A 24,676-nucleotide genomic window follows, 5' to 3' on the forward strand; every position below is an offset into this window, starting at 1 on the left:
GTGTAACCCACTGGTTCCTGGAAAGGTGTCTCAGTAGTCATAGGGTTTGTCTAATATTCTTCTCCAAAGAAGTGCAGGAGCTCAAGCTGCAGAGAGGGAGAAATGCCCCTCCAAGCCCCCTCTCTGTTTGTCACTAAGACTAAAACCCTTACAGACCAACAAACTTTGAGGCAGACTGCAGCAGAACTGAACAGGCCTACTACTCAGTGTCTCTAACTCAAAAAGACTGTTATTAATTGACATAACTGTACCAACTTACACAACTGCCTCATGCACAAATTATATGACCTCACAAGATTCTTTCTTAGAATGTTGCAGTCCTTGTGAGTATTAACTCTTTACTTAGCATTTTGGATGCTCATATCTCACACAATCTCAGTACTATCCTCAAAAACACCCACCTGAGGAATCTTGTACATGCTTATAATACTGGCCAAACTGAAGGAGATCTCAGTTAACTTTGTCCCAAGAATGGCAATCAAATTGTTCTGGCGATCACATTTATAATTTGGAGCTGAAATATGCCATGGAGAAAGTAGGTCCAGTGAGAGCTTAGAAGTGACTACAACCCTGTGCATGCTATCATAGATTCGGAAGCCCAGCGTGATGTTAGGCAAAATATGGTGATTTTTGTTTATCTCCTCTACAGCAAATACCATGGCAAGAACCTCCTGGTAGTTTTTGGGTACCACACTGCAATACAAATGGGGGGGGGGGGACACACAGTATATTATTTCTCATATTTTTTATCACCTCCATGAAATAAAACAGGTAGCAACAATCTTCTACATCCATTAGGAAAAATCTGCTGTGCACAGAATATTTCCTGCATTACAAATTGCAGTGCAAGGTGTCCTTTATTGCAAATCCATTGCAACATGGCCCTTGTAAGGATTTTTGGATAGATTTATGGTCTTTTGAACAATTCAGAAAAAAGTATTTTCATATGCTGTACACCTTCTAGAGCTGTGAAATATTTCTAGTCTAGAACTCATGGACATCCAATGGAATGTTTCCAGGGTAGGGCTATCATGTGCATTATTTACAAATGAATCAGAAAAAAGCCTCTCCTCTTTCCCAAGGTGAGGGGTTGTAAGTGGGTCTCGCTTCCCATGGTTTGCAGGGGGCGTGGATGGCCCACTGAGTCAGAGAGACCCTGGGCTGTGTCATGCCACAGCCAGCCAATACAGCTTACTTGGGGGGGGGAGTGGTTTGCCACTCTTAAATGTGTGTGGGACTGTGGCTCAGCCTGTTTCTTTCCTGCATGCATGAATCTCCTCCCTCCCTCCCTCCTTCCCTCTATTTTTGTGCATTCAATACCTGACCTTGCTATGGACCTCGGTTGGTTGCCTGTTGAAGGGGCCTGGTAGGAATTTTTTCCTCTTGGCAGACTTGGCAGACCAGCCACTTGATTTTTCACCTACCTCGTAGCAAATCATCACAACTTTGTAATGTTTGGCGGTTAGGCATTGGAAAATATGTTGTGTGTTGGAGGGGAGGTTGTGGCCATCACCTACCACTCCCTTTGAAGGGTATTCCATTAAAGGAATCCAGTGGTTGTGGTTCCTGTCCGAAGCCCAGGTGGTGACTAGGGCCATGCCACGACTCTCCGGTGACTCTAGGGGAAAGCTTCCAGTTGATTTGTATCAACAAGCTCCCCCTGCAGGTTGTTAACCCTTCTGTGACTTCCTGCATGGCGGGCAGGAGTCAGTTTTAGTCTTTTCGGATTCAATGCCTAAGCCAATACCACTCACATTCTGTAACCAAAAAAGTTGTGGCCTTTTTAGCCCATTTACCTAAAATACTTGTGTCCATGTGTCTTATTTCATCATAAAGAAGGGGACGGGGCCTCAACTCACAACACTGTAAACTTGTGCTATATTCCTTTATTTGCTCTATTTACACAAATGAATCTGGAGCAAAAACAGATTTAAAGAAGCACTGCACCAAGGCAGCCCTTCTGCTCTCTAAAATCAGGTGTCCAGAAAGAAATTGCATAAGCATATCATATGGAACACTAGATTTATCAAATTAGTAGACTGCAAAAAAGTAACAGTAGAATTAAGTGATAAAATATGCACCAAGTTTGCATCTACTAAAAAATAAACAAACCCACCTATGCTGAAAGTGCAGCTAATAAAAGTTCAGAAGTACCATGATTTGCATCTCACATTTCAGATTATAAGAGAGGAAAAGACCTCTTGTTGCTTCATTATCTGTTCTTAATTCATGTGAGATAAAAAATATTCATTCTACAGAGAGGAAAAAGAGGGTGACTTACATGAGTTCCTTCTGGGGTGCTGAAGAGGACGGTTCAGATGAAATTGTAGGGAAGTGCATCATGTAAAACCGAGAAGCAATAAACCCGATGACAAGATTTCCTGGCTGAGAAAACTCCTGTGAAGTGAAGTAGGTGTTACTTACTTTGCATTGGTCAAAACGCATCTTCAGGCTGGAAAGAATTGAATGGCTCTTGCTCACAATATGGGGGAAAAAAACAAGCAGCAGCATCAATAACATCAGCATTTTGGGGACAATAAATTGCTTCCAGACTCACGTCACTGTTTTCTTCAATGCCACTTTTATTCAGATGAGTTTATTTCAACTTAATTTGACAAGATGTGACCCCATTCCTACATTGATCAGTTGATGTAAGAAGGCGACTGCATCCATCTCCTCCGCTCCTATTTCATGTTTTTTAATTGATTTTAATTGATTTCTCCCCTATTTAATGCACCTCAGTTCTTAACTGCAAGATTGTACTTTTTTTTCTGCCTGCACACAGAAGTTGTATTTTCTTTATTAGGAGGATCTGTAAGTGAGGCACTGCTGGGAGAAACAGATACAGTGGGGTGCAGATTGTTCAAGCTACTCAAAATATGTTTAGTCTGGAAGAAACCACAGCACACCCAAAGACTGCAAACTTATCGTAAAACTGTTAGAGCTCAGAATGACAGGGCCTTTCCTTCCCTTTATGCTTTGTGCCAGCTCTGAGCATTGGAGAAGACTCTTATAAGTACTTTTATTGTATTGTGGTTTATATTCTCAAGGCCTTGAACATACATTTTCTGGAGTTTGTTTAGCAGGGCAATTATGTGTCCATAATTATAGGGGTGATAATCATCTCCCCATCTGCAGACATTGCTGTCTCTGCTACATACAGAGAAACAACTGGAAATACAGTGGGAATTGAACAGTCTGGTAAACTTGTATGGCATACCCAGAAAGTGTCTCAGAAAAATTGATGTATCCCAATTTTTATCATGAGAGGCCAGTGGCATTTTTGGTCACCAAGGTCTTGCAAGATTTTGCACCACAATTTTCCCTCTCGAAACCCCCCATCACTTTTTAAAGGGTTGGGGTTGTGCAATCTTGCACAGTGCCCACAAACACACATTTTTGGGCACCATTCCTTGGGGAAATTGTCTTCCAAAATCATGTGAGATCATGACAACCAAAACCCCCGCCATTCATTCATGAGAAAATAATGGGAATATGGTGTCCGGTAAGATTTCCCCTGGATTTTGCTATCACCGTGTTGGAGGGTATGGTATTATATTTTCCCAAAATCAGAGTAAAATCATTCACTTGTACTTAGTTCAATGTGGTTTCTATTCTCTTGGAAAGAGAGAAAAGCCACTTCCGCCCTTCAGAGGAGGTGGAGTAGCGGGCTTCATGGCCCCACCACGCGCGCGGGGGGATTCCCGGCCGTGTCACTTCCTGGCCAGGCAATCAGCTGGCTCTGGGGGTGTGGCCTGCCCGATTTAAACCAGGACGCAGCCAGGGATCTCCCTCTTTGCTGCCTGCCAGCTGTTGCTGCTTTTCCCACCCTCCCACCCTATAAGGTTTTCGTTCCTTGACCTTGCTATGGACCTTGGTTGGTCGCCGTTGAGGGTCCTGGCAAATTGGCACCAGCCACTTGGTTTTTGCCTACCTCATAGCAAATCATCACAACTTTCTTGTTATTGGTGGTTATGCATTGGTATTGTTCTGTAGATGAAAGAGGGGACGTAGCGCCATCACCTGCCCCGTATATTGATAAAGGATTCCGGGGGGGTGGCCCTGTCCGAAGCCTATGGATGTGATGGCCTAAGGCACACCCCCAATCGGTGACCCTGGGGGAGTTCCTAGTTGATGTGTGTCAGCAGGACTTCCCCTACTGGTGGTTAACCCTTCCTGGACTTCAGGTGGATGGGCTGAAGTCGGATATAGTCTGCTGGACCAATGCCTAAGCCAATACCACTCATCACCTGTAACCAATAAAGTTGTGGCCTTATTTAGCCCATTAACCTTAATAATTCTGTCATGTGTCATTATTTCCACTGGGGGGCGGGAACTCGCCACACAACTTAATAACATGAATATTATGCACAAATTCTAATGAATGTAAGTTGAAAAAGAACTCTGCCATGTTATTTTCCTCCCTCTATTAACATAAAATAATATGTGATAATGACTTGTATATGCAGGTGGAGCAGGTATCACTTTCATCCTACCACAATTCAACCAGTCTCTTACGCAAGTGGTTTATTGGCTGTGCTCCTTCACATATTGTATAAAAAGATGCATCAGAGTCATGTTGAGGTGAATTGAGACCGAGTTACTTTAAGGCAAAGCAAGGCCCTTGTTCAGAATACTATATGAGTTTTCCCTAAATGATATAATTTGTCCAATGGAAATAGAAAAAGAGAATAGTTACAAAATGACTTCCCCCTTGAACATGGGGATCTTGATTCTGCCATAAGCAGGTCAGATTAAGTTTTGCTGAAGCCTTGGAGCTGTATTAATTTTTGGGAGGTAGGAGATGCAGAAAAGGACCCTTTGTAGAACAAAAATGGATCAGTCTGGTTAAATAAACATGTGATGTTTATGATAGGAGCACTATCAAGGTACCACTGTATATTCCTCTAGGAGGTCATTTTGCAGGGGCAAACAGAAGTATACCAGATCCATTCATTCATTTCATTGGCACTTATGAGGAAAGGCTTACTAATGTCTTGTGCCCAGCAATAGAATATAGAGGGCAAAATATTGACTAACCAGTCCAAGCATTGCCAGCATGACACTTTCATCACACCCACAATAAATAAATGCAATATTCATTAAATATGTGTTATGGTAACTATGATCTGAAAATATTACAAAAGTGTGTGTGTGTGTGTGTGTGTGTGTGTGTGTGACAGAGAGAAAGAAAGAGAGAGGAGGTGGAGGAGGAGGATGGTGTCTTACATACCCTCGCCAATCACAATCTGTGAAGGCTATTCCATGAAAGAGGGTGTATTATAGAAGAACACGACTTGAGAAACAATCCCACCAATGAAACGGCCACCTCATTGGTAAAATTCATAAGGAATAGGGAGACGATCATCATGTATGCTGCAATTAATGAAATGTATCTTGCATACAATATGACACAACAATATAAGCAACATCATCATCATCATGATCTTGTTGACAAAATGCCCCTTCCAAATATCAGTTTCCATGGTACCTTCTACTGCATTGCATATCATTTCTAAAGCCAGGAAGTGGATATATAACCTAACATATAAGAGAGATTATCTAACAGAAGAATGATGGAGCCCTGCCAATACCTAGACCTAGTTCTGAAGGATACAAGGGTTTTATAGCTCTTTTTCAGAATCTTGTTTTTTTGGTGTGTTGCTAGCATGTAATGAATGTCAATGACATTAACAGGTATGATTATCATTTCCCCAGTGTGTTGTTGACTTCTGAAGTTATATCACACATAACAAACGTGCTAGAAGATTTTTTCTTCTTTCCACCAGAATCATAGACATATTATTTTGTCCTTTGATGAATAATAAGTAGCCAGCGTTATATAGCCTGGTAGATTCAGATCTGACCAGTGCTAGAGTTAAGTTCATCCACAGAGCATTCAGATTTCCTTGGAGGTTTTTAAGCAAATATTGGATGGCCACCTGTCATGGATGCTTTAGTTGAGATTCCTGCAGTGCAGGGGGTTGAACTAGATGACCCTTGGTGTCCCTTCCAACTTTATAATTCTATGATTCTGTGATAGCTTTCCCCAAACATCCTAAGCTCTACAAATAGCTTCATATAGATGCTAAATAGCATTATGAACAAAACAGTAGCCTGTGATACATCACAACACTGGACGCTGAAGCATAGCACTCAATACATCAATAAAGTCATATGTGTTGGTGAAAATAACATACAGATGCATTCTATTGAGGTAAATTTCTTGTAAAAGGTTTTAAAGGGGAAATTACATTGCAATTAGGATATTACACAAAAATGCTGCTGAATTCTCTGGAGAAGGTTTGATAGCAATAATAATAATAATAATAATAATAATAATAATAATAATAATAATTTATTTATTTATACCCAGCCCATCTGGCTGAGTTTCATATTTGACAGAGAATCACACCTCATCTGACTACAACATCAGAAAGCTCATGGTTCAGTAAGACTCTAACTTGCTGTTTGGTCTATCAACAAGTCTTAAGCTTGTGCTGCATAAGAATAGTGTATCAACTAGTGCTAGAGTATGAGACTAGGATGCATATATTGAAGTGATTTACTACATATAAGTGTATTAACAAATGTGAGAGTGAATAAAACATTGAAAGGACATTCTTTGTCTGTCTTCTCTTGGGTCTATGAAAAAGAGTAATGGTGCTGACTTGGGGCTGCATAATAACTCTTAGTACAATCACTTTGGTCTAAACCACTGAGCGTCTTGGGCTTGCTGATCAGAAGTTCGGCAGTTTGAGGCCCCATGATGGGGTGATCTCCCGTTCCTTTGTCCCAGCTCCTGCCAACCTAGCAGTTCAAAAGCATGCCAGTGCAAGTAGATAAATAGGTACCACTGCAATGGGAAGGTAACAGCGTTTCTGTTGGCCAGAAGTGGTTTATTTATTTATTTTAATTATTTTTTATTCATTTTACAATACAAAAATATAAAAACACATCACACAATTTTTCACAAATACATTTTTTGGACTTCCCTCAGCTCTTCTGCAAATCCTCCGTTTTAGTCCTTCTTCGCATTTCTTAATCTAATATTGCCTTTTATTAAAAACCTCCTCCCTCTTATTCCCTTTTTTACAATATTTCTGATATTATTTTCACAGAGCCTCTTGCAAACCTACAAACGTTAATTGTTCATCGCAAATACTTTTCAAATAGTCTACAAATTTACAAAGTCTTCAGTGAATCTGTGGTCTCGTAGGCCTCGGATCCTTCCTGTTAGTTTATCAAGTTCTGCGTATTCCATTAACTTCATTCTCCATTCTTCCATCGACGGTAATTCTTCTTGTTTCCATTTTTGGGCTAGCAGTATTCTTGCCGCTGTTACTGCGTATAGAAAAAACTTGTAATCTTTTCTGTTTATTTCATTTCCTACCATTCCTAACAAAAATGCCTCTGGTTTCTTAACAAATGTATATTTCAACATTTTTTTCAATTCTTTATATATCATTTCCCAGAAGCGGCCAGAAGCGGTTTAGCCATGCTGGCCACGTGACGCGGAAAGGTGTCTGTGGACAAATGCTGGCTCCCTCGATCTGAAGCAAGATGAGCGTCGCAACCCCACAGTTGCCTTTGACTGGACTTAACCTTCCAGGGGTCCTTCACCTTTTTTACCTTTACATGCCAACCATAAAAATATGCATAGATAGAAAAGCCAACAACATCAATAACAATTGGTGGCTGTTGACTATTAAGAAGGGTGATTAATCTGAGTTATATTCTAAGTGGGTCAGCTTGTTTGGGCAGGGGTAGATAGATGGAAAGAAACAACGGACCCATCCAGACTGGTGTTTTATTGTGGGGTTATTCTGTAGCATGTTCTTGACACAACAATAGTGTATCATTTGTATACTTATTCTTATTAAAACCATCAGGTAACTTTTTGGCTAGGACAGCCAGAATGAAACTCACGACAGCCAAAAAACCCATACAACCCAAGACACAATTAAACACGGTAGCTGAACACTTGTTGCATTCAAATATGAATTAACCATTCAGTGACTGCATGTCTGTGTCTGAGAATGGAAGGCAAGTACTTAACTAAAGAGTACAGATGCCAGCTTAACAAGGTCCACACACAAGGTCCAGGTAAGGGAGTCTGCTGAACTGCTCCTGAGGGGGCCACCAGACACTCCTTGCTTCTTTATGGGTTTCTCCTCCCTCCCCTGGCTCAATGTTTCCAAGGACCCTGTCTTCCTACTCCCAAGCAGCAGCAGCAGCAGCAGCAACTCCAGCCCCCTCCCCCTTGACATAAGCAGATAGGCAGAGCCGTAACTAGGTGATCTTGTGCCCCTGGCAGAACTGTCCAGATTGCGCCCCCTAGCCATGGACAAATATGCTCTTCTTTCCATCTCTCCTCCAACCCCAACCCCTCCACCCATTCAATTCACCCTCTATTTAAAACCATTTCTTATGAGGCAATAATCAATATTTATATGTAAGGACATATTTTTAAGCCAATTATGTGCCCCCCCCATCGCCTGTGCCCCATGGTGGGGGCCCATCTTGCCACCCCCTAGCTACGGTCTTGCAGATAGGCAGGTAGTTTTCTTTGTCCTCCTCTTCTCTTCCTGCCCTTTCCCTTCCCTTCCTACTGCTGGAATTCCTGGGAAATCACCACAAACCAGCAGCCAATTGCTTACATACAGGCACTGGTCCATGAACCACAATTTTCAGTAGCGTTTTTCCAAATAACAAAAAATAAAAAATTATGGCTCAAATTATGGAAAGAAGGTTTGAGATTTACTGCATGTAATGCATTGAAAGAAAACGTGATGAAGATGATGTATAGATGGTACATCACACCAGTTAAGTTAGCAAAAATGCATAAAGTTAGAAGTAAATGTTGGAAATGTAAAGAAAAAGAAGGATTATTTTATCATATGTGGTGGGAATGTAAAAAGGTGAAATGCTTCTGGGAGATGATATAGAATGAGTTTAAAAAAAGGTTGAAATATACTTTTATTAAAAAGCCAGAAGCATTTCTTCTAGGTATTGTTGGAAATGATATAAAAAGGAAAGACTGTAAGTTGTTTTTATATGCAGTAACAGCAGCAAGAATATTATTGGCCCAAAAATGAAAGCAAGAAGAACTACCAACATTAGAAGAATGGAGGATGAAATTGATGGACTACGCAGAATTAGATAAGCTAACAGGAAGGATCCAAGACCAGAGGTTTACCAAAGACTGGACTAAGTATACTGAGTATCTGAAAAGTATTTGCGATGATCAAATTACGTTTGTAGGACTACAAGAAGTTCTGTGAGGCTTAATTTAAGAAATATTGTTAAAACGGAAAGGAAGAAATGGTTTGTTAGAAAGCGTGTTCTCATTAAAGGAGAGCACGTGTTGCGGCTGGGGCTAGGCAAAGCACCCTGTAGTTGCCAGGCAAAATTGAAGGAAAGGGCCTGGCAAGGATTGGTGATGGTGTTGCTGGGGCAATTTGTATGTTGCCACTTTGGGGGTGGAGATCAGAGGATATTTAAGGAAGGCCCACAGAGAGTTGCTTTCTCTTTCGCTGTGGGCATCGGATCGAACACAGCTAAAGACCGGTTGTATAAATCTATATCTCATTCCTCATTTTCTCCTATTTTATTTTATTTATTTATTTGATCTTGGCCTTTTGTGTTTATCTCCCCAAAGTCTACCCCCCCCTTCTTTAATTTATTTTCCAGGTTCTTTGTCTTTAGTTTTCAATTTTTATTTGTTTTTGTTCTGACTCTTGTTTCCATTTTACTAGCCTTCCCCCCCCAACTTTCCTCGTGGGCTTTTGGTCCCGTGGGGCTGCTGGGGGTGGCCGGGAGGGGGGGGCGGACCCTAGGCCTTTCGGCCCGGTTCGTAGCCGAGGCGCCGGGGACGGGGCTGGTTGACCTTCGGGCCCTCGGAGCTTTACCATTCCCCCCCCCCCACTTCGTAGGGTTACTAGAGAAAAAAGCGGGTGCTTACCGTAGTCCTCCCCTGGCCTCTCACGGCGGCGGCCCCCTTTTCGCGCGCTTCGGCGCGCTCTTACTAGCCGGGGCGGGCCGGCTGGCGCGGAGGCTCCGCGCAGGCGCCGTTGGAGCCGCCGATTCGCACGCGGCGCTCGGCGCTTGCTTATTCGGCCCTGTTCGGGCCGGGCTTGGGGAGGCTTAGTCAAGCCTTTCCCCTCTTGGCCCGGGTATAGCGGGGAGTGCCTGGGGGAGCTGGGGGAGGCCGTGGGACGTGCCTTGGGCTCGGGGCCTATTTGGGCACCCCCCCCGGCTCCGAGCGGTAGCGGCTTTTGCCGCGCTTCGGCGCCTGCGGCCTGCGGAGTTGGGCCGTTTTAGGCTGCGGGGGGGCCCTCCTCGGACGTTCCAGCTTTAGCCGGTGGCGCTTAGCGCGCACAGCGGCTTTGGTGGTTGGAGGCCTGCTTGCGGCCTGCTTTGGGCATTGGGGGAGGCCTTCTGCCTGAAGTCAGTTGGGAGGCCTCCATTTTGGGGAATTTTGGCGGGAGCGCCATTTTCTACTGCCTCCTCATTGCGTGCTGGCCTCTAGTGGCCGTTTATTGAAACGCAGCTATACCATTGGCCTTGATTACTGGCTGCGCCACCTGCTGGTGAGCCATATAGTTGCACCTATCGGGATTGATTGTTTTTCAGGCTGATTGACTATTCATTATAACAAAGAGCACTGGTGTAGCCTTGCATTAATTCTATTATTTGCCTTTTTTACTAGTAGCAGGTATGGCTCCAAAGAAGAAGGTGTCACGGAGGCTTGATCTCGCTTCCTCAGCGAAGCGGCCCATAAAAGGCCCGTCCCAAGCTTTGCGTTCTCCAGTGCCACAGCGATCTTTGAGACGCCTTCAGTCCATGGTCACTGGCTTGGCCAGTGACCCAGTGGTGTTAGCACGTGTTGAGGCTGAAATGGATGGTTTGATTCAACGCTGCTCGACTCCGACGACTTCTTCTGCTAGTCCAGCTCCGCCTGTTGACGCACCTCCTTCGGTGTCATCTTCGGCTGAAGATGAGGGGGAGGATTTGTTAGCTGGGGGTCTTTCGCGTACTAATCAATTGTCCCAGTCGTCGGTCTCACCTGTCTCCCAGGCTGCAGCGCCAAGGGTACGGGGCGGCCCCAGGGGTCCGACCAGGCGGAGGTCATCCGCCCGGATTCGGGCGGCACGGGGTTCAGTTGTACAGTCCTCATCAGTGGTGAGGTCTGTTCCTGGTCATTCACCTGTAGTCTCTTCTCAGTCAGTTCCAGGCGTTGTGCTGCAAGGCGACGCATCTGAGTCTTCGGTGGAGGACAGCCTTCCTCTCCCTCCAAAGTCCTCTTCTGGTGGGCTCCGTCGCCGGAAAAAGAGTTCCAAGAAGCGTGCTAAGAGGAGACGGAGAGACACCTCATCCTCTTCCGCAGGTACTTCGTCTCAAACCTCCAGTAGTGATGAGGAAGCTTCGCTTTCGCTATACTGGGGCTTTGGGGAGACATCGGGACTTCCAAAATGGGCTTGGGAGCGGAGGGCAAACTCTCACAGGGCAAAGTATGGGGCGGTGCAGGACTGTCTGGAAGGGGTCCTCATGCCTGATGTGAAAGTTTCCACCAACTCAGCTAGGGATATTATACCAGGTGCCCACTTGACTACAAAGCTGCGATCTAGGATTCTGGATGGCCGTTACATTGATATATTTAGCTTGGCACCCCCTCAGGAGTGTCAGGACTCCCAGGATAGAGGTTTGGCAGCCACGAAAAAGAGGGTGGTTTTGCCAAAGGTTGAAAGGACCTTCGAGCGATGGCTGGATAGTTTCCAGGTGTTCGCTGGAGTGGTGGCAGCGGCCTACCCACGGAGGTCCATGCATTTATGGGTTTATTTGTCCATAGTTCGCTCAGCATTTACGATGGCTGGAGCGTCTGCTGCGATTTCTTATGATGAGAATTTCAGACGCAGGGCTGCCAAGATCCCCACTGCCCGCTGGGACCGAAAGGATTTAGATGTATGGACCACTTATGTGGCTCCACGTATTGACAATAAGATCCCTGAATCGCAAAAAACTAGGATTGTGCCAGCTAAGACGGGTCACAAGTTCTTTTGTTGGGATTTTAACAAAGGAACCTGTCAGCGCCAATTCTGCAGATATTCTCATAGTTGTGAGAAGTGTTCAGGGAACCATCCAGCTTCTGCCTGTGCAGGGGTTCGACGGCACTTTCGGAAGGGGTGGGGCTCACAGCAGCCCCCGAAAGCCGCGCCCCAGGCTGCAGCCGCCGGTGCAGGAAAATAGTGTACTTTCCTCCTTAGCTCATACCCCGGTTAGGCTACAGCCGTTGTTGTCATTGTTACAGTTATACCCTCTTAGCATCTTATTTGCGTGACGGTTTTTCCCTGGGTTTTCGAATCCCAGTGGCGGCAAATCCTGTAGCTAGAAACCCTTCAAACCAGAAGTCTGTGAAGGATATGCCTGACGTGGCGCGTAAGAAAATTGGGAAAGAACTGGCTCTACGCCGTATGGCAGGCCCTTTTGCCGTTCCACCCTTTCCTAATCTGCATATTTCACCCTTAGGTATGGTTCCTAAAAAAGCTCCGGGGGAATTTCGCCTGATACACAACCTTTCACACCCTAGGGGCACATCAGTAAATGATGTTATTCCCCCGGAGCTTTGTTCGGTGAAGTATGCCTCGCTTGATCAAGCGATCAAAATGATAAGAAAATTTGGACAGGGTGCCCTGCTAGCCAAATGTGACATTGAGTCTGCATTTCGGCTGCTTCCAATTCATCCTGATGACTTCTGGTTGCTGGGATTTCAGTTCGACGGGGAATTTTACTTTGATAAGGCCATGCCCATGGGCTGCTCGGTAGCCTGTGCGGCCTTCGAGTGTTTTAGTTCATTTCTGGACTGGGCTCTGCGCAAAAGAACTGGTTTGGGCGGAGTCACTCATTATTTGGATGGTTTTTTATTGGCCTCAGCTAGCGATACGGGGAATTGCGTGGTGTTGCTGCAGGCCTTTGCTGCCTTAACCGAGGAACTGGGCGTGCCGTTAGCTGCGGAGAAAACTGAAGGTCCTTCTACGCAGCTGACTTACCTGGGTATTTCGTTGGATACGGTGGCGCAAACTTCCAGTTTGCCGGCGGATAAGATACTCACGCTGAAGGGCGTCATCGCTGAACTCATTCCCATGAAAAAAGCTACTCTGCGGCAGCTGCAGTCCTTGCTGGGCCACCTAAACTTTGCTTGCAGGGTGATCGCCCCAGGGCGACCTTTCTGTTCCCGCTTGGCCAGGCTTATGTCAGGTTTGAGGTCCCCGAGGCATAGGGTGCGCCTGTCAGCTCAGGTGCGTGCTGACCTTCGTATTTGGTTGGAATTCCTGGAGGAATTCAATGGGGTGTCTCTTTGGCAGGACACCTTGAACCTTTATACCGATTTTCAGGTGCACTCTGATGCTGCGGGGTCGTTGGGTTTTGGTTTGTATTGGGATGGCAGGTGGTGTGCCGAGCGTTGGCCTTCAGCTTGGCGTGGGGAAGCTATAACTCGGGACTTAACTTTTCTTGAGTTTTTTCCCATTGTAGTGGCAGTCCATTTATGGGTCGAGCATTTCAGGGACCGTCGTGTATGTTCTTGGACAGATAACCTGGCGGTGGTGAACGTGCTAGCCAAGCAGTCTTCACGATCACCTAGGGTATCAGCCCTGCTGAGGGTCTTTGTTTTGCATTGCTTACGTTTTAACATTGTATTTTCTGCTCGTTTTGTTCCTGGAGTGTCTAACGAGATTGCTGATGCTCTGTCCCGTTTTCAGATGCAGCGGTTCAGGTCCCTGGCGCCAGTGGCTCGAGACCGTCCGGAATTTTTCCCGGATCATCTCTGGAACCTTGGCAGCACTTAGTTTTACAGGGAGTAGCTGCATCTATTGCCCCCTCCACATTGAGGTCCTATAAGAAGGCTTGGACCGATTTTTTGCATTTCACTGGGCAATCCGTGGTAGGGGGAACATGCACACCTCATTCTACTGCACAGGTGCTCCAATATTTGGCGCATCTATTTCAGATGCGGAGGGCAGCCAGGACGCTGAGATTGCATGCGGCTGCAATTTCCTTCTTTAGCAAAGTTTATTTTAATAATGATCCATGTGGGAAGTTCGTGGTGCGCAAGGCTTTGGAGGGGTGGGGGAGGCTTTGCCCCTCCAGACCAGCTACAAGGAGGCCTATAACGTTTGGATTGTTGACCAGGATGCGAAGTAAACTAAAGGGCATCTGTTGGTCCAGGTTTGAGGCGCGGTTATTTTCCGCAGCCTATTCGTTAGCCTTTTTTGGAGCCCTGAGGGTTGGGGAGGTGGTGTGTGAACCTAAGCAGGATGGAGGTTCGAGAGGTTTGTTGCTGCAGGACGTGAGCTTGTCTCAGTCAGAATTGCAGATCCTTGTCAGGAGTTCCAAAACTGATCAACTGGGTAGAGGGGCAGTTATTCGGCTCCCAGCAACTGGGCTAGGGGGCCCTTGCCCAGTCAAGGATCTCCAGAAATATATGGCGTTGCGGCCTCCTGGGGGAGGGGCCCTGTTCATTCATGAAGATGGGCGTCCATTGGCACGCCATCAATTCACTGGTGTTTTGCGCAGGGTCGTTGCTGCTTGTGGCCATGCAGCCTCTGAGTTTGCTCCGCATTCCTTCAGGATTGGGGCTGCAACAACAGCCGCCCATTGGGGCTTGTCGGCAAGGAGGATTAAAGACCTGGGTCGCTGGAAGTCGGACGCATATAAGGGTTATGTGCGGAAATGGTGTTGATCTCGTGTACTCACATCTTTTGTTTTACCCTAGGTCTACCCACTGTCCGGGTTTGGATAGTGGGGCACAGTATTGTGCATTGGGCCGCTTGCAGAGCTCGGCAATCTGAACTGGGAGTTGGCCTCGGCCTTCCGCAGCACGTGCGAGTGTCCTGGATCTCCAGAAGGGGGATGCGGTGGAAGGAGTTCTTACCGCTAATGCAGAGGCGTGTTCTTCTGGAGGGCCCCCCTACGGCGATTGTGGTGCAGCTTGGGGAAAATGATATGGTTTCTTTTTCCTGTTATGTTTTACGTGCTGTTATTTTGCAGGATTTGAGGGACCTGGCGGCCTTGGTGCCCGCTACTAAGCTAATTTGGTCACAGTTGCTTCAGCGTTGCATCTGGAGGGGTAGTCCCTGCCCTGCGGCCACCGAAAGGGTGCGAAAGCGTATTAATTCAGCTGCGAGCAAGCTGGTGTCTGATCTGGGTGGGCTTGTGATTCCCCACCCAGATATTAATGTTAAAGCCACTGATTGCTACAGGTTTGATGGGGTTCATCTTACCTCTGTTGGGAATGATGTATGGTTGAGGTCAGTGGTGGCTAAGTTGAGAGTGTGTTTAGGTTTGTGAGTGGTTGGCGGTGAGCGTAAGGGCTCAGGTGGCGGTTAGGCATTGGTTTAAATTGGTTGGTGGAGGGGTATGGATTGGCTGTGCCTGCCCCTCAGGTGATGCTGCTGCACGGGAATTCCGTTAAAGGAATTCAGGGGCTTACCATCCTTTCGTCCAAACCCCTGGAATCGGGTTTGGGCCGTGTAAGCCCCTAGGAGCATGTGGGGAGAAGCTGAGGGTCTGTGTCGCAGCTCCAGTTATCCCCTGATCTTGTTCCTCCACACTGGCTTTCGCTGGAATCCGGAAGTCAGTGCTGTCCCCATGGCGGGGGGACAGCTAGTCTTAACCAATGCCTAAGCAACCACTCACAATTTTGTATGATAATAAAGTTGTGGCCAAAAAATTATGCCAAAAACCTTAAACAAAAATTATGTGTGAAGTGTGAGTTATTTGGGATAAGGGTGTTTTGGGGGACCTCAGCACGCAAAGCGTGTTCTCATTAAAGGAGAGCACGTGTTGCGGCTGGGGCTAGGCAAAGCACCCTGTAGTTGCCAGGCAAAATTGAAGGAAAGGGCCTGGCAAGGATTGGTGATGGTGTTGCTGGGGCAATTTGTATGTTGCCACTTTGGGGGTGGAGATCAGAGGATATTTAAGGAAGGCCCACAGAGAGTTGCTTTCTCTTTCGCTGTGGGCATCGGATCACCCGCCCGCCCTCCCTTGTTGGGCTTCCGCTTGACCTTGCTATGCCTGTCATGGGGTCGTTTGCATTGGTGCGAGGGCCTGGTAGGAATTTTGCCATTTGGCTGATTAGTGTGTGCCATCTGGTTTTTGCCTACCGCGTAGCAAATCGTCACAACTTGTAAGGTTGGCGGTTAGGCATTGGTTTAAATTGGTTGGTGGAGGGGTATGGATTGGCTGTGCCTGCCCCTCAGGTGATGCTGCTGCACGGGAATTCCGTTAAAGGAATTCAGGGGCTTACCATCCTTTCGTCCAAACCCCTGGAATCGGGTTTGGGCCGTGTAAGCCCCTAGGAGCATGTGGGGAGAAGCTGAGGGTCTGTGTCGCAGCTCCAGTTATCCCCTGATCTTGTTCCTCCACACTGGCTTTCGCTGGAATCCGGAAGTCAGTGCTGTCCCCATGGCGGGGGGACAGCTAGTCTTAACCAATGCCTAAGCAACCACTCACAATTTTGTATGATAATAAAGTTGTGGCCAAAAAATTATGCCAAAAACCTTAAACAAAAATTATGTGTGAAGTGTGAGTTATTTGGGATAAGGGTGTTTTGGGGGACCTCAGCACGCAAAATGTAAAGGCAATATTAGGTTAAGAATTGCAGGAGAAATAATTAAGACGGAAAGCTATCAGAGATGCTGAAGGAAGTCCAAATAAGGATATATGTATAATAATTTTTGTGGTATGTCTTTTTAAAAAAATTGTATGCTAAAATTAATAAAAAATATTACAAAAAGAGAGAGAAAATAACAATGTATTATTACCTTCAGTCTCTATTTTATATTTATTCGTGGAAATTTCAGTCAATAATTCTGTTTGGCTGATGAGTATGAAGAGAATAAATATGCAACTTCACCTTGTGGATCTTGACTTGCAAATAATTTCACTAAAATGTCAAAGAAAAGGTCCATTGAGATCATTGAGATTAATTTTCAGGTCAAGAAAGCTTTAGAAAGGATGTTTCTTGGTATATTTAACCTCTGTGAAGCACTGTATGTGTTGGTCATTATACTATTTATTCTACCTTTTTTTTATAGATTTCTCTTTATTAATTTTCATACACACATATACACACATATGTACAGAAAATAAATTCTTCACGGAAAAAAAACCAATAATAAGAACAACATAACTTAATTATAAGAAGAAGAAAAAACACACGAAACAAAACAAAGACAAACATGTAAATTATTGATTTCCCTCCATCTCAGTTTTGGGTTATGTAATACATTTTCCCCCGCAGTTTTTCTTTAAAACTTTTGTATGTCGAAGGGTTATATTAAGCCTACTGTGATCTTTGGATTTTTTAAATCTACTTCAATATAGGTTATGAATTTATTCCATTCTTTAATAAACTTTGTTTCTTTCTGGTCTCTAATTTTTTGTGTTAATTTTGCCAATTCTGAATATTCAAATAATTTACTTTGCCAATCTCTTACCGTTGGGATATTGATTGATTTCCAATTTTGGGCGATTAAAATTCCAGCAGCTGTTGTTGCGTACTGGAATAAGGTCTGGTCCTCTTTCTTAATTTCATTGCCAATCATTCCCAGAAGAAAATTTTCAGGTTTTTTAACAAAAGTATATTTAAACATTTTTTTAGTTCATTATAAATGAGCTCCCAGAAGTTTTTGACTTTTTCACAAGTCCACCACATGTGGTAAAAACTACCTTCCTTGTTCTTACACCTCCAGCACATTTTATCTCCATTCTTATAGATTTTTCCTAATTTTACAGGGGTGATGTACCATCTGTACATCATTTTTTCCATGTTTTCTCTTAAGGCGACACAAGCAGTGAACTTCATATCTTTATTCCAGAGCTTAATCCAACTATCGTATTCCAAATTATATCCCAGATCTATCGCCCATTTCACCATAACTTCTTTTATTTCCTCGTCCTTAGTATCCCATTCTAACAGTTGATTATACATTTTTGATAAGAGTTTTGAATTTCCTTCCAGTATTTCTATCTGGAATCTTGATTTTTTTCCGTTTATCCCAATCTTTTTATCTTCTGTACACAGTGCATTAATTTGATGGAATTGTAACCAACTTGTTAATTTATCTCCTATTTCTTCATATGTTTTGCTCTGCCAACCTTTTTCTGTTCTCACCAATAAATCTTCATATGTCCATCTCTTACCTTCTATGTTTGTTTTTTTAATTGTTAAGATATCTATTGGTGATAACCACCAAGGAGTTTTCCTTTCAAGAAGATTTTTATTTCTTTCCCAAACCTCTAGCAGAGGTCCTCTAATGATGTGACTGGAGAATTATTTATGTACTTTTGCTTTATTATGCCACAAATATGCGTGCCAACCGAATCTGGTGTTAAAGCCTTCTAAATCTAATAGGTCAGTGTTTTTTATTACAATCCATTCTTTAATCCAACAGAGGCATGAGGCCTCGTAATACAATTTCAAATTCTGTACCGCAAAACCTCCTCTTTCTCTTCTATCTGTAAGCAATTTAAATTTAATTCTAGGCCTTTTTCCCTGCCAAATCAATTTAGATAAAATTTTCTGCCAATCTTTAAATACTTTGTTTCCTCTTATCACCGGAATATTTTGAAATAGAAATAACAACTTTGGAAGTATATTCATCTTAATTGCGGCCATTCTTCCTGACCATGATAATTTTATTCTGTTCCATATATCTAAATCTTTTTTAATTTCTTTCCAGGTTGTTTCATAATTGTCCGTCATTAAATTTATGTTCTTCACAGTTAGCCAAATTCCCAGGTATTTTACTTTTTTTACCGCTTTAATTCCAATTTTAGCCTCCAGCTGGTTTTTCATAACTTCTTCCATGTTCTTCGTCATCATTTTAGTTTTTGATTTGTTTAACTTAAAACCCGATAACTTTCCAAATTCTTCTAACAATTCTATCACCTTATGGACACTTTTTTGTGGATCTTCTAATGATACCATCAGATCATCAGCGTATGCTTTCAATTTGTATTCTTTTTTTCCAATTTTAATTCCACGTATTTCTGGAGTTGTTCTTATCTTATTTGCTATAATTTCTAGTATCATTATAAATAAAAGAGGTGATAGAGGGCACCCCTGTCTCATACCCTTTGAAATTTCGAAATAATCAGTTAAATCATTATTAATAATCAATTTTGCTTTCTGGCTTGAGTAAATAGCTTTTATCCCTTCCTGGAAGGCGCCCTCTATCCCTACTGTTTCTAGACATCTTACAAGGAATTGCCAAGATACATTATCGAAGGCCTTTTCGGCGTCAATAAAAATTAGTGCCGCAGGTATTTCATTCTTGGCCTCTAGATATTCAATGATGTTAATTATATGTCTTATGTTGTCTTTTAATTGTCTATTGGGTAAGAATCCGACTTGATCTGTATGGATGAGGTTTCTCAAACATTTCTTAAGACGGTTGGCCATTACTTCCGAAAATAATTTATAATCATTGTTTAATAATGATATTGGTCTGTAGTTTTTCATATCTAATTTATCTGTGTCTGGCTTAGACATTAATGTAATATAGGCTTCCTTCCAAGAGTCTGGTGTCTTTCCGCCGCTTAAGATGTTATTCGCTACTTCGCACAGCACCGGGGCTAAATATTCCTCTAGAACTTTGTAGTATTTAGCTGAAAGGCCATCAGGCCCTGGAGCCTTTCCTAATTTCATTCATTCTATTTATTCTACCATTCAGATTGGATACTTGAAAGGGGGAGGGGGAGGGAAGTCCCATCTGTTTTTAATTCTCATATAACTTAGTCTTTTCCTGATTTTAGTTGCTCCCTGTTATTCAAGTCAGCCCTGAACAAAAGAATATAGCATTTAGGGGAAAAGATGCAAAGCAGTAACCCAGCACTGGAGAATAAGATAGAGAAGATCTCCACAGCCACCGTGTATTTTCCTTTGGTGCTCAGGTAGGCAGGAACAAAGGACAACCAAACACTGCAGAACACCATCATGCTGAAAGTGATAAATTTGGCTTCATTGAAAGTGTCTGGCAACCTCCTAGCAAGGTATGCCACCGTGAAGCTGACAAGGGCCAGGAAGCACATATAGCCCAAGACACTATAAAACATGACAGTTGAGCCTTCATTACACTCTGCTATAATTTCCCCATTCACGGAGTACATGTCTGTATCTGCGTATGGGGGAGAAATACTCAGCCAAAGGGTACAAATTCCTGCTTGAATAAAGGAGCCTGAAACCATGATAGAGTTTGTCAGCTTTTTCCCCATCCATTTTCTCATTCTAGATCCTGGTCTAGTAGCCATAAATGCCAGGACTACAGTGATGGTTTTAGCTAACAAGCTGGAAAGAGCAAGAGAAAATATGATGCCAAAAGTTGTTTGTCGGAGTAAGCAAATTAGCTGTCCAGGTTTTCCAATAAAAAGCAAGCAGCAGAGGAAACACAGAAGGAGGGATACGAGAAGAATGTAGGTGACACTTCGGTTGTTGGCTTTGACGATGGGTGTGTTCTGGTGCTTCACAAATATTATTATCACCAAAGCTGTGATCAGAGCAAGAGCAAGAGCAGACAAAGCTAAAGTCATTCCTAAAGGTTCCTCGTATGAAAGGTAGGTTATGACTTTGGGAATGCATTGGTTCTGGTGGAAGTTTGAATATTGATCTTCTGGACATTCTGTGCAGGCATCCATATCTAGAATAAAAATTTTTAAAATTGGATACTTTTATAGTCATTGTTGGAGCTGACTTAAATCTCTTCTCATTTCCAAGTTCATTAGCCAAGGGTTGTCATTCATCTGCAAACTCCTCACATGCGAAGACTATCCATCTTTGCTTTTAAGCAAAGAACAGTTCCATCAGATGTGAGATATCAGCAAAAAAGGTGTTTTGAGGTATATGGCACATTATTCCACAGATCCTAGTACAGAACTGGGCGGAAGCTATCCCAGCCCTGAAAGAACTAGCAGAAAGCATAAAACTAATTTAAAAAGTCACAGCCACCTTCCACCCTGATGAGCATGATGTTATAACACTGGTCTTAAAGATCTACATTGGCTTCTGAGCACAATTCAGGCCCTGTATATAGGAATATGTAGATATTCAGGCCCTGTTCATCACAGACAATAATCTCCAGCTCCGAGGGCCTTCTGGTTAGTCACGGAGCTTCATGCTCCGGCACCAGGGGGTGGAGAGCAGGTGGGGGCGGGGCTGGTGCGCATCCAGGGGCGGGGTATGCTGCCTGCAGGGGTGTGGCACCCAGCGCAGGTGGGGGGCAGCTGTGATGGCACCTACTGCGATCGCGCTGCCGGGGGCTGTGTGTTCCACTCACACTCCTCTTCCTCTGCCAGTGCTTCTGGTGGTTCCCTCACTGCTAGAAATGAAGTTATAGGGAACCAGGCAGAGGGCTTTCTTGGTGGTGGCACCTGCCCACCTGCCCTGTAGAATGTCATCTCATCAGATGTCAAACAGTTAAACAACTACGCAACTTTTCAAAGACATCTGTTGGAAGCTGCCCAGAGTGGCTGGAGCAAACCAGTCAGATCGACAGGGTATACCGTAAGTAATAAATATGTAAATAAATAAATCATTCTATTGATTCACGTTTTACTTATTTGAAGCAATAAATTGAGATTAATTTGTTTTTGTTTTTGCTTTATATCTCTTTTTCTATGGTGGGGTTAATAAAAATGGAATAAGTAATGAGTATTGAATTTCTTTGTTATATATATCATTGGAAAATTATAATGAAGATGAATTTTTGAAAATTCAGCTTCCCCTTGATGTGATGTGTCTCACAATAAAGTTCTGCAGTGAAATATAGACTAAGAGATTTTACTTCCAATACCCATAGTTAGCAAAAGATATATAATAAAACCCATTTGGTGTCCTTCCAAGGCCCTGGCCAGAATTGTTGATATCAAAACATGAAAGTCTATATAGTAGCTTGTTTTCTAAAATGTTTTAAATTTGGACTGGGCTACTTCTGAAAAGGAATTGTTTAGAGCATTCAAACAAGATAATGCACATGTTAAGCATGATTATTTCCCCCCTTTAAAGCCATATGGTGGGTTTCAATGTAGCACTCTGTGGACCAAGCACATGGTAAATGAAGTCCACACATGCACTGGCACTTCCCCCCCGTCCTGGGGCGGTGTATGCTGCCTGCAGGGGTGTGGCACCCAGCACGGGTGGGGGGCAGCTGCGATGGCACTTACTGGGATCACGCTGCTAGGGACTGTGCGTTCCACCTGCACTCCTCTTCCTCTGCCAGTGCTTCTGGTGGTTCCCTCACTGCTAAAAATGAAGTTATAGGGAACCAGGCAGAGGGCTTTTTTGGTGGTGGCACCTGCCCTGTGGAATGTCATCTCATCAGATGTCAAACAATTAAACAACTATGCAACTTTTCAAAGACATCTTTTGGTAGCTGCCCAGCGTGGCTGGGGCAAGCCAGTCAGATGGACGGGGTATTAGTAATAAATAAATAAATAAATAAATAAATAAATAAATAAATATCATTCTATTGATTCACATGTTTTTCTTATTTGAAGAAATAAATTGAGATTAATAGGTTCTCAGATCAATAATTTCAGTTTCTCAATATACATATCTTTTTTGTTTTTGTTTTTGCTTTATATCTATTTTTCTATGGTGGGGTTAATAAAAATGGAATAAGTAATGAGTATTGAATTTTTTTTGTTATATATATCATTGGAAAATTATAATGAAGATGAATTTTAGAAAATTCAGTTTCCCCTTGATGTGTCTCACAATAAAGTTCTGCAGTGAAATATAGAATAAGAGATATTACTTCAAATCCCAATAGTTAGCAAAAGATATATAATAAAACCCATTTGGTGTCCTTCTAAGGCCCTGGCCAGAATTGCTGATATCAGAACATGAACGTCTAAATAGTAGCTTGTTTTACTACATGTCTTAAATTTGGACTGGGCTACTTCTGAAAAGGAATTGTTTACAGTGTTGGTGGAAAGTGTACTGCATATGGAATATTTTCAGCATTCAAACAAGATAATGCACATGTTAACCATTTAAAGCCATATGGTGGGTTTCAATGTAGCATTCTGTGGACCAAGCACATGGTGAATGAAGTCCACGCATGCACTGGCACTTCCCCCCTTGTCCTCCCCCTATTCTCCATGAACTCCATAATTATTCCCTGGAGCCTTGTGGGAAACCCAGAATGGGTTTAGGTGCTGCAAGGGGGAAACAGCAGGGAGGTTCCATTGCATGCGCAGGCCTTGTTCTGCACACACAACAACTTAGCTGAATACCAAATATAGTCACGTCAGTCTTGCTGGATAATTGTGGAATTCATTCTGACCTTATTAATCAATTTATTACTCACCTTTTACCAACAGATCCCATGACAGAATGCAACATTTTTAAACAGAATATTAAAAACAGTTAAAATAATTAGTGGTACAAGAATGTAGTGGATCCTGAAAACACCTACCTTAAGTGTCAAAGGCACATTGACCTCTGTGACAACCATATCTCCTACCTGTCTGGTTAGAAATCTTCCCTTCTGGACAAGGAACACATTCATAACAGCAAAAAGGCTCCCCTTCCTTCTTTTTCCTACTGTAACCAGGACGGCACTTGTCATTACACAGAGAAGTGGGAAGAATCTATAAATGTCCAATTTTATCACTTTCATTACAATTTGCATTTCATTGAATATCACCACACATTGAATAACAGACTTATCTTTCCCCCTTCCATGGTTCCATTTATTTATCAATTAAGACTACATATTCTAATTCCCCTTTTATTCAATTTCCCCCCCACTATAATTTTAAGAATTTAAACTGCTACATTTAGATTAATCCTGCTAACACTTTATCTTGCTTTGCATAATTCTTGAGGTATTCTGCAAACATTTTCCACTTTTTCTTAAACACGCCATCTTCCTGATTTCTTATTCTGTTGGTTAAATTTGCCAATTCTGCATATTCCAATAATTTTATCTGCCACTCCTCATCTCTTTCTATTTCTGAGCATATACCTCAGACTGTTGTAATTGCTTAAAGAAATTCTGCACTTCTGCGGGGGCATCTGTTCCTAATATACCTTGTAAGAAGGTTTCTGGTCTTTTTATAACATTTTTTGATTTCATTATATATCACCTCCCAGAATTCCCACAGAATTCTACATGTCCACCACATATAATAAAAAGTACCCTCCCTTTTCCCTTTCTTGACACTTGCAACAGGTACTTGATTCTGATTTATACATTTTCGCTAATTTACTCAGCATAAAATACCACCTATATATAATCTTCATGAAGTTTTCATACGTCTTTCAACGTATCACAATCTGTAAATTTTAAATACTTACTCCTCAATTTTTCCAACACACTTAATTCTATACTATGTCCTATATCTCTTTTCCAGTGTATCATGGCTGACACATGTTAGTCTGGTTTCATGCTTGGTTATGAGGAGAAGGACAGGGGTCATGTCAATGGCTTTTGCTGCCATTGACCATGGTATCCTTGTGAGTTGACGCAGTGGACTCTACTTCTCTGTAACATCTGAAACAAGGGGGGGGGCTGTAGAACCCGGTGTCTATGTGGGGAATCCCTTGAGGCTGGTAAGAGGCTGAAGCTGATGCAAATTACAGTTGCTTGACTGCTTACTGGGAAACAATATT

At 43.2% G+C, this 24,676-nt stretch overlaps 2 protein-coding genes across 8 annotated transcripts in view; one reads left to right on the plus strand and one right to left on the minus strand.

The window, feature by feature from the left end:
- LOC308461291 (vomeronasal type-2 receptor 26-like) overlaps positions 1 to 24,676 on the minus strand; it is a 64,005-nt gene that overhangs the window by 35,251 nt on the left and 4,078 nt on the right. For 3 of the 6 annotated variants that reach the window (XM_080978075.1, XM_080978074.1, XM_080978073.1), the window contains one exon: positions 23,526 to 23,652. In XM_080978075.1, coding sequence (XP_080834201.1) covers positions 23,526 to 23,652 — 127 coding nt within the window. Of the gene's footprint in view, positions 1 to 401; positions 490 to 2,281; positions 2,301 to 19,240; positions 20,700 to 23,525; positions 23,653 to 24,676 lie in introns of those variants that run through there. The other 3 variants (XM_080978078.1, XM_080978072.1, XM_080978071.1) reach the window with 3 other exon arrangements.
- The window catches only part of LOC308461293 (uncharacterized protein), a 392,813-nt gene continuing 378,842 nt past the window's right edge, over positions 10,706 to 24,676 (plus strand). Inside the window, exons 1-2 of one of the 2 annotated variants that reach the window (XM_080978080.1) lie at positions 10,706 to 11,389; positions 14,774 to 15,846. In XM_080978080.1, the coding sequence (XP_080834206.1) occupies positions 10,720 to 11,389; positions 14,774 to 15,348 (1,245 nt within the window). In that variant the 5' untranslated portion in view covers positions 10,706 to 10,719 and the 3' untranslated portion in view covers positions 15,349 to 15,846. Of the gene's footprint in view, positions 11,390 to 14,773; positions 15,847 to 24,676 lie in introns of those variants that run through there. The other variant, XM_080978081.1, reaches the window with a different exon arrangement.

Source organism: Podarcis pityusensis (assembly GCF_964106645.2).
Source record: "Podarcis pityusensis genome assembly, chromosome: 13".
NCBI lineage: Eukaryota > Metazoa > Chordata > Lepidosauria > Squamata > Lacertidae > Podarcis > Podarcis pityusensis.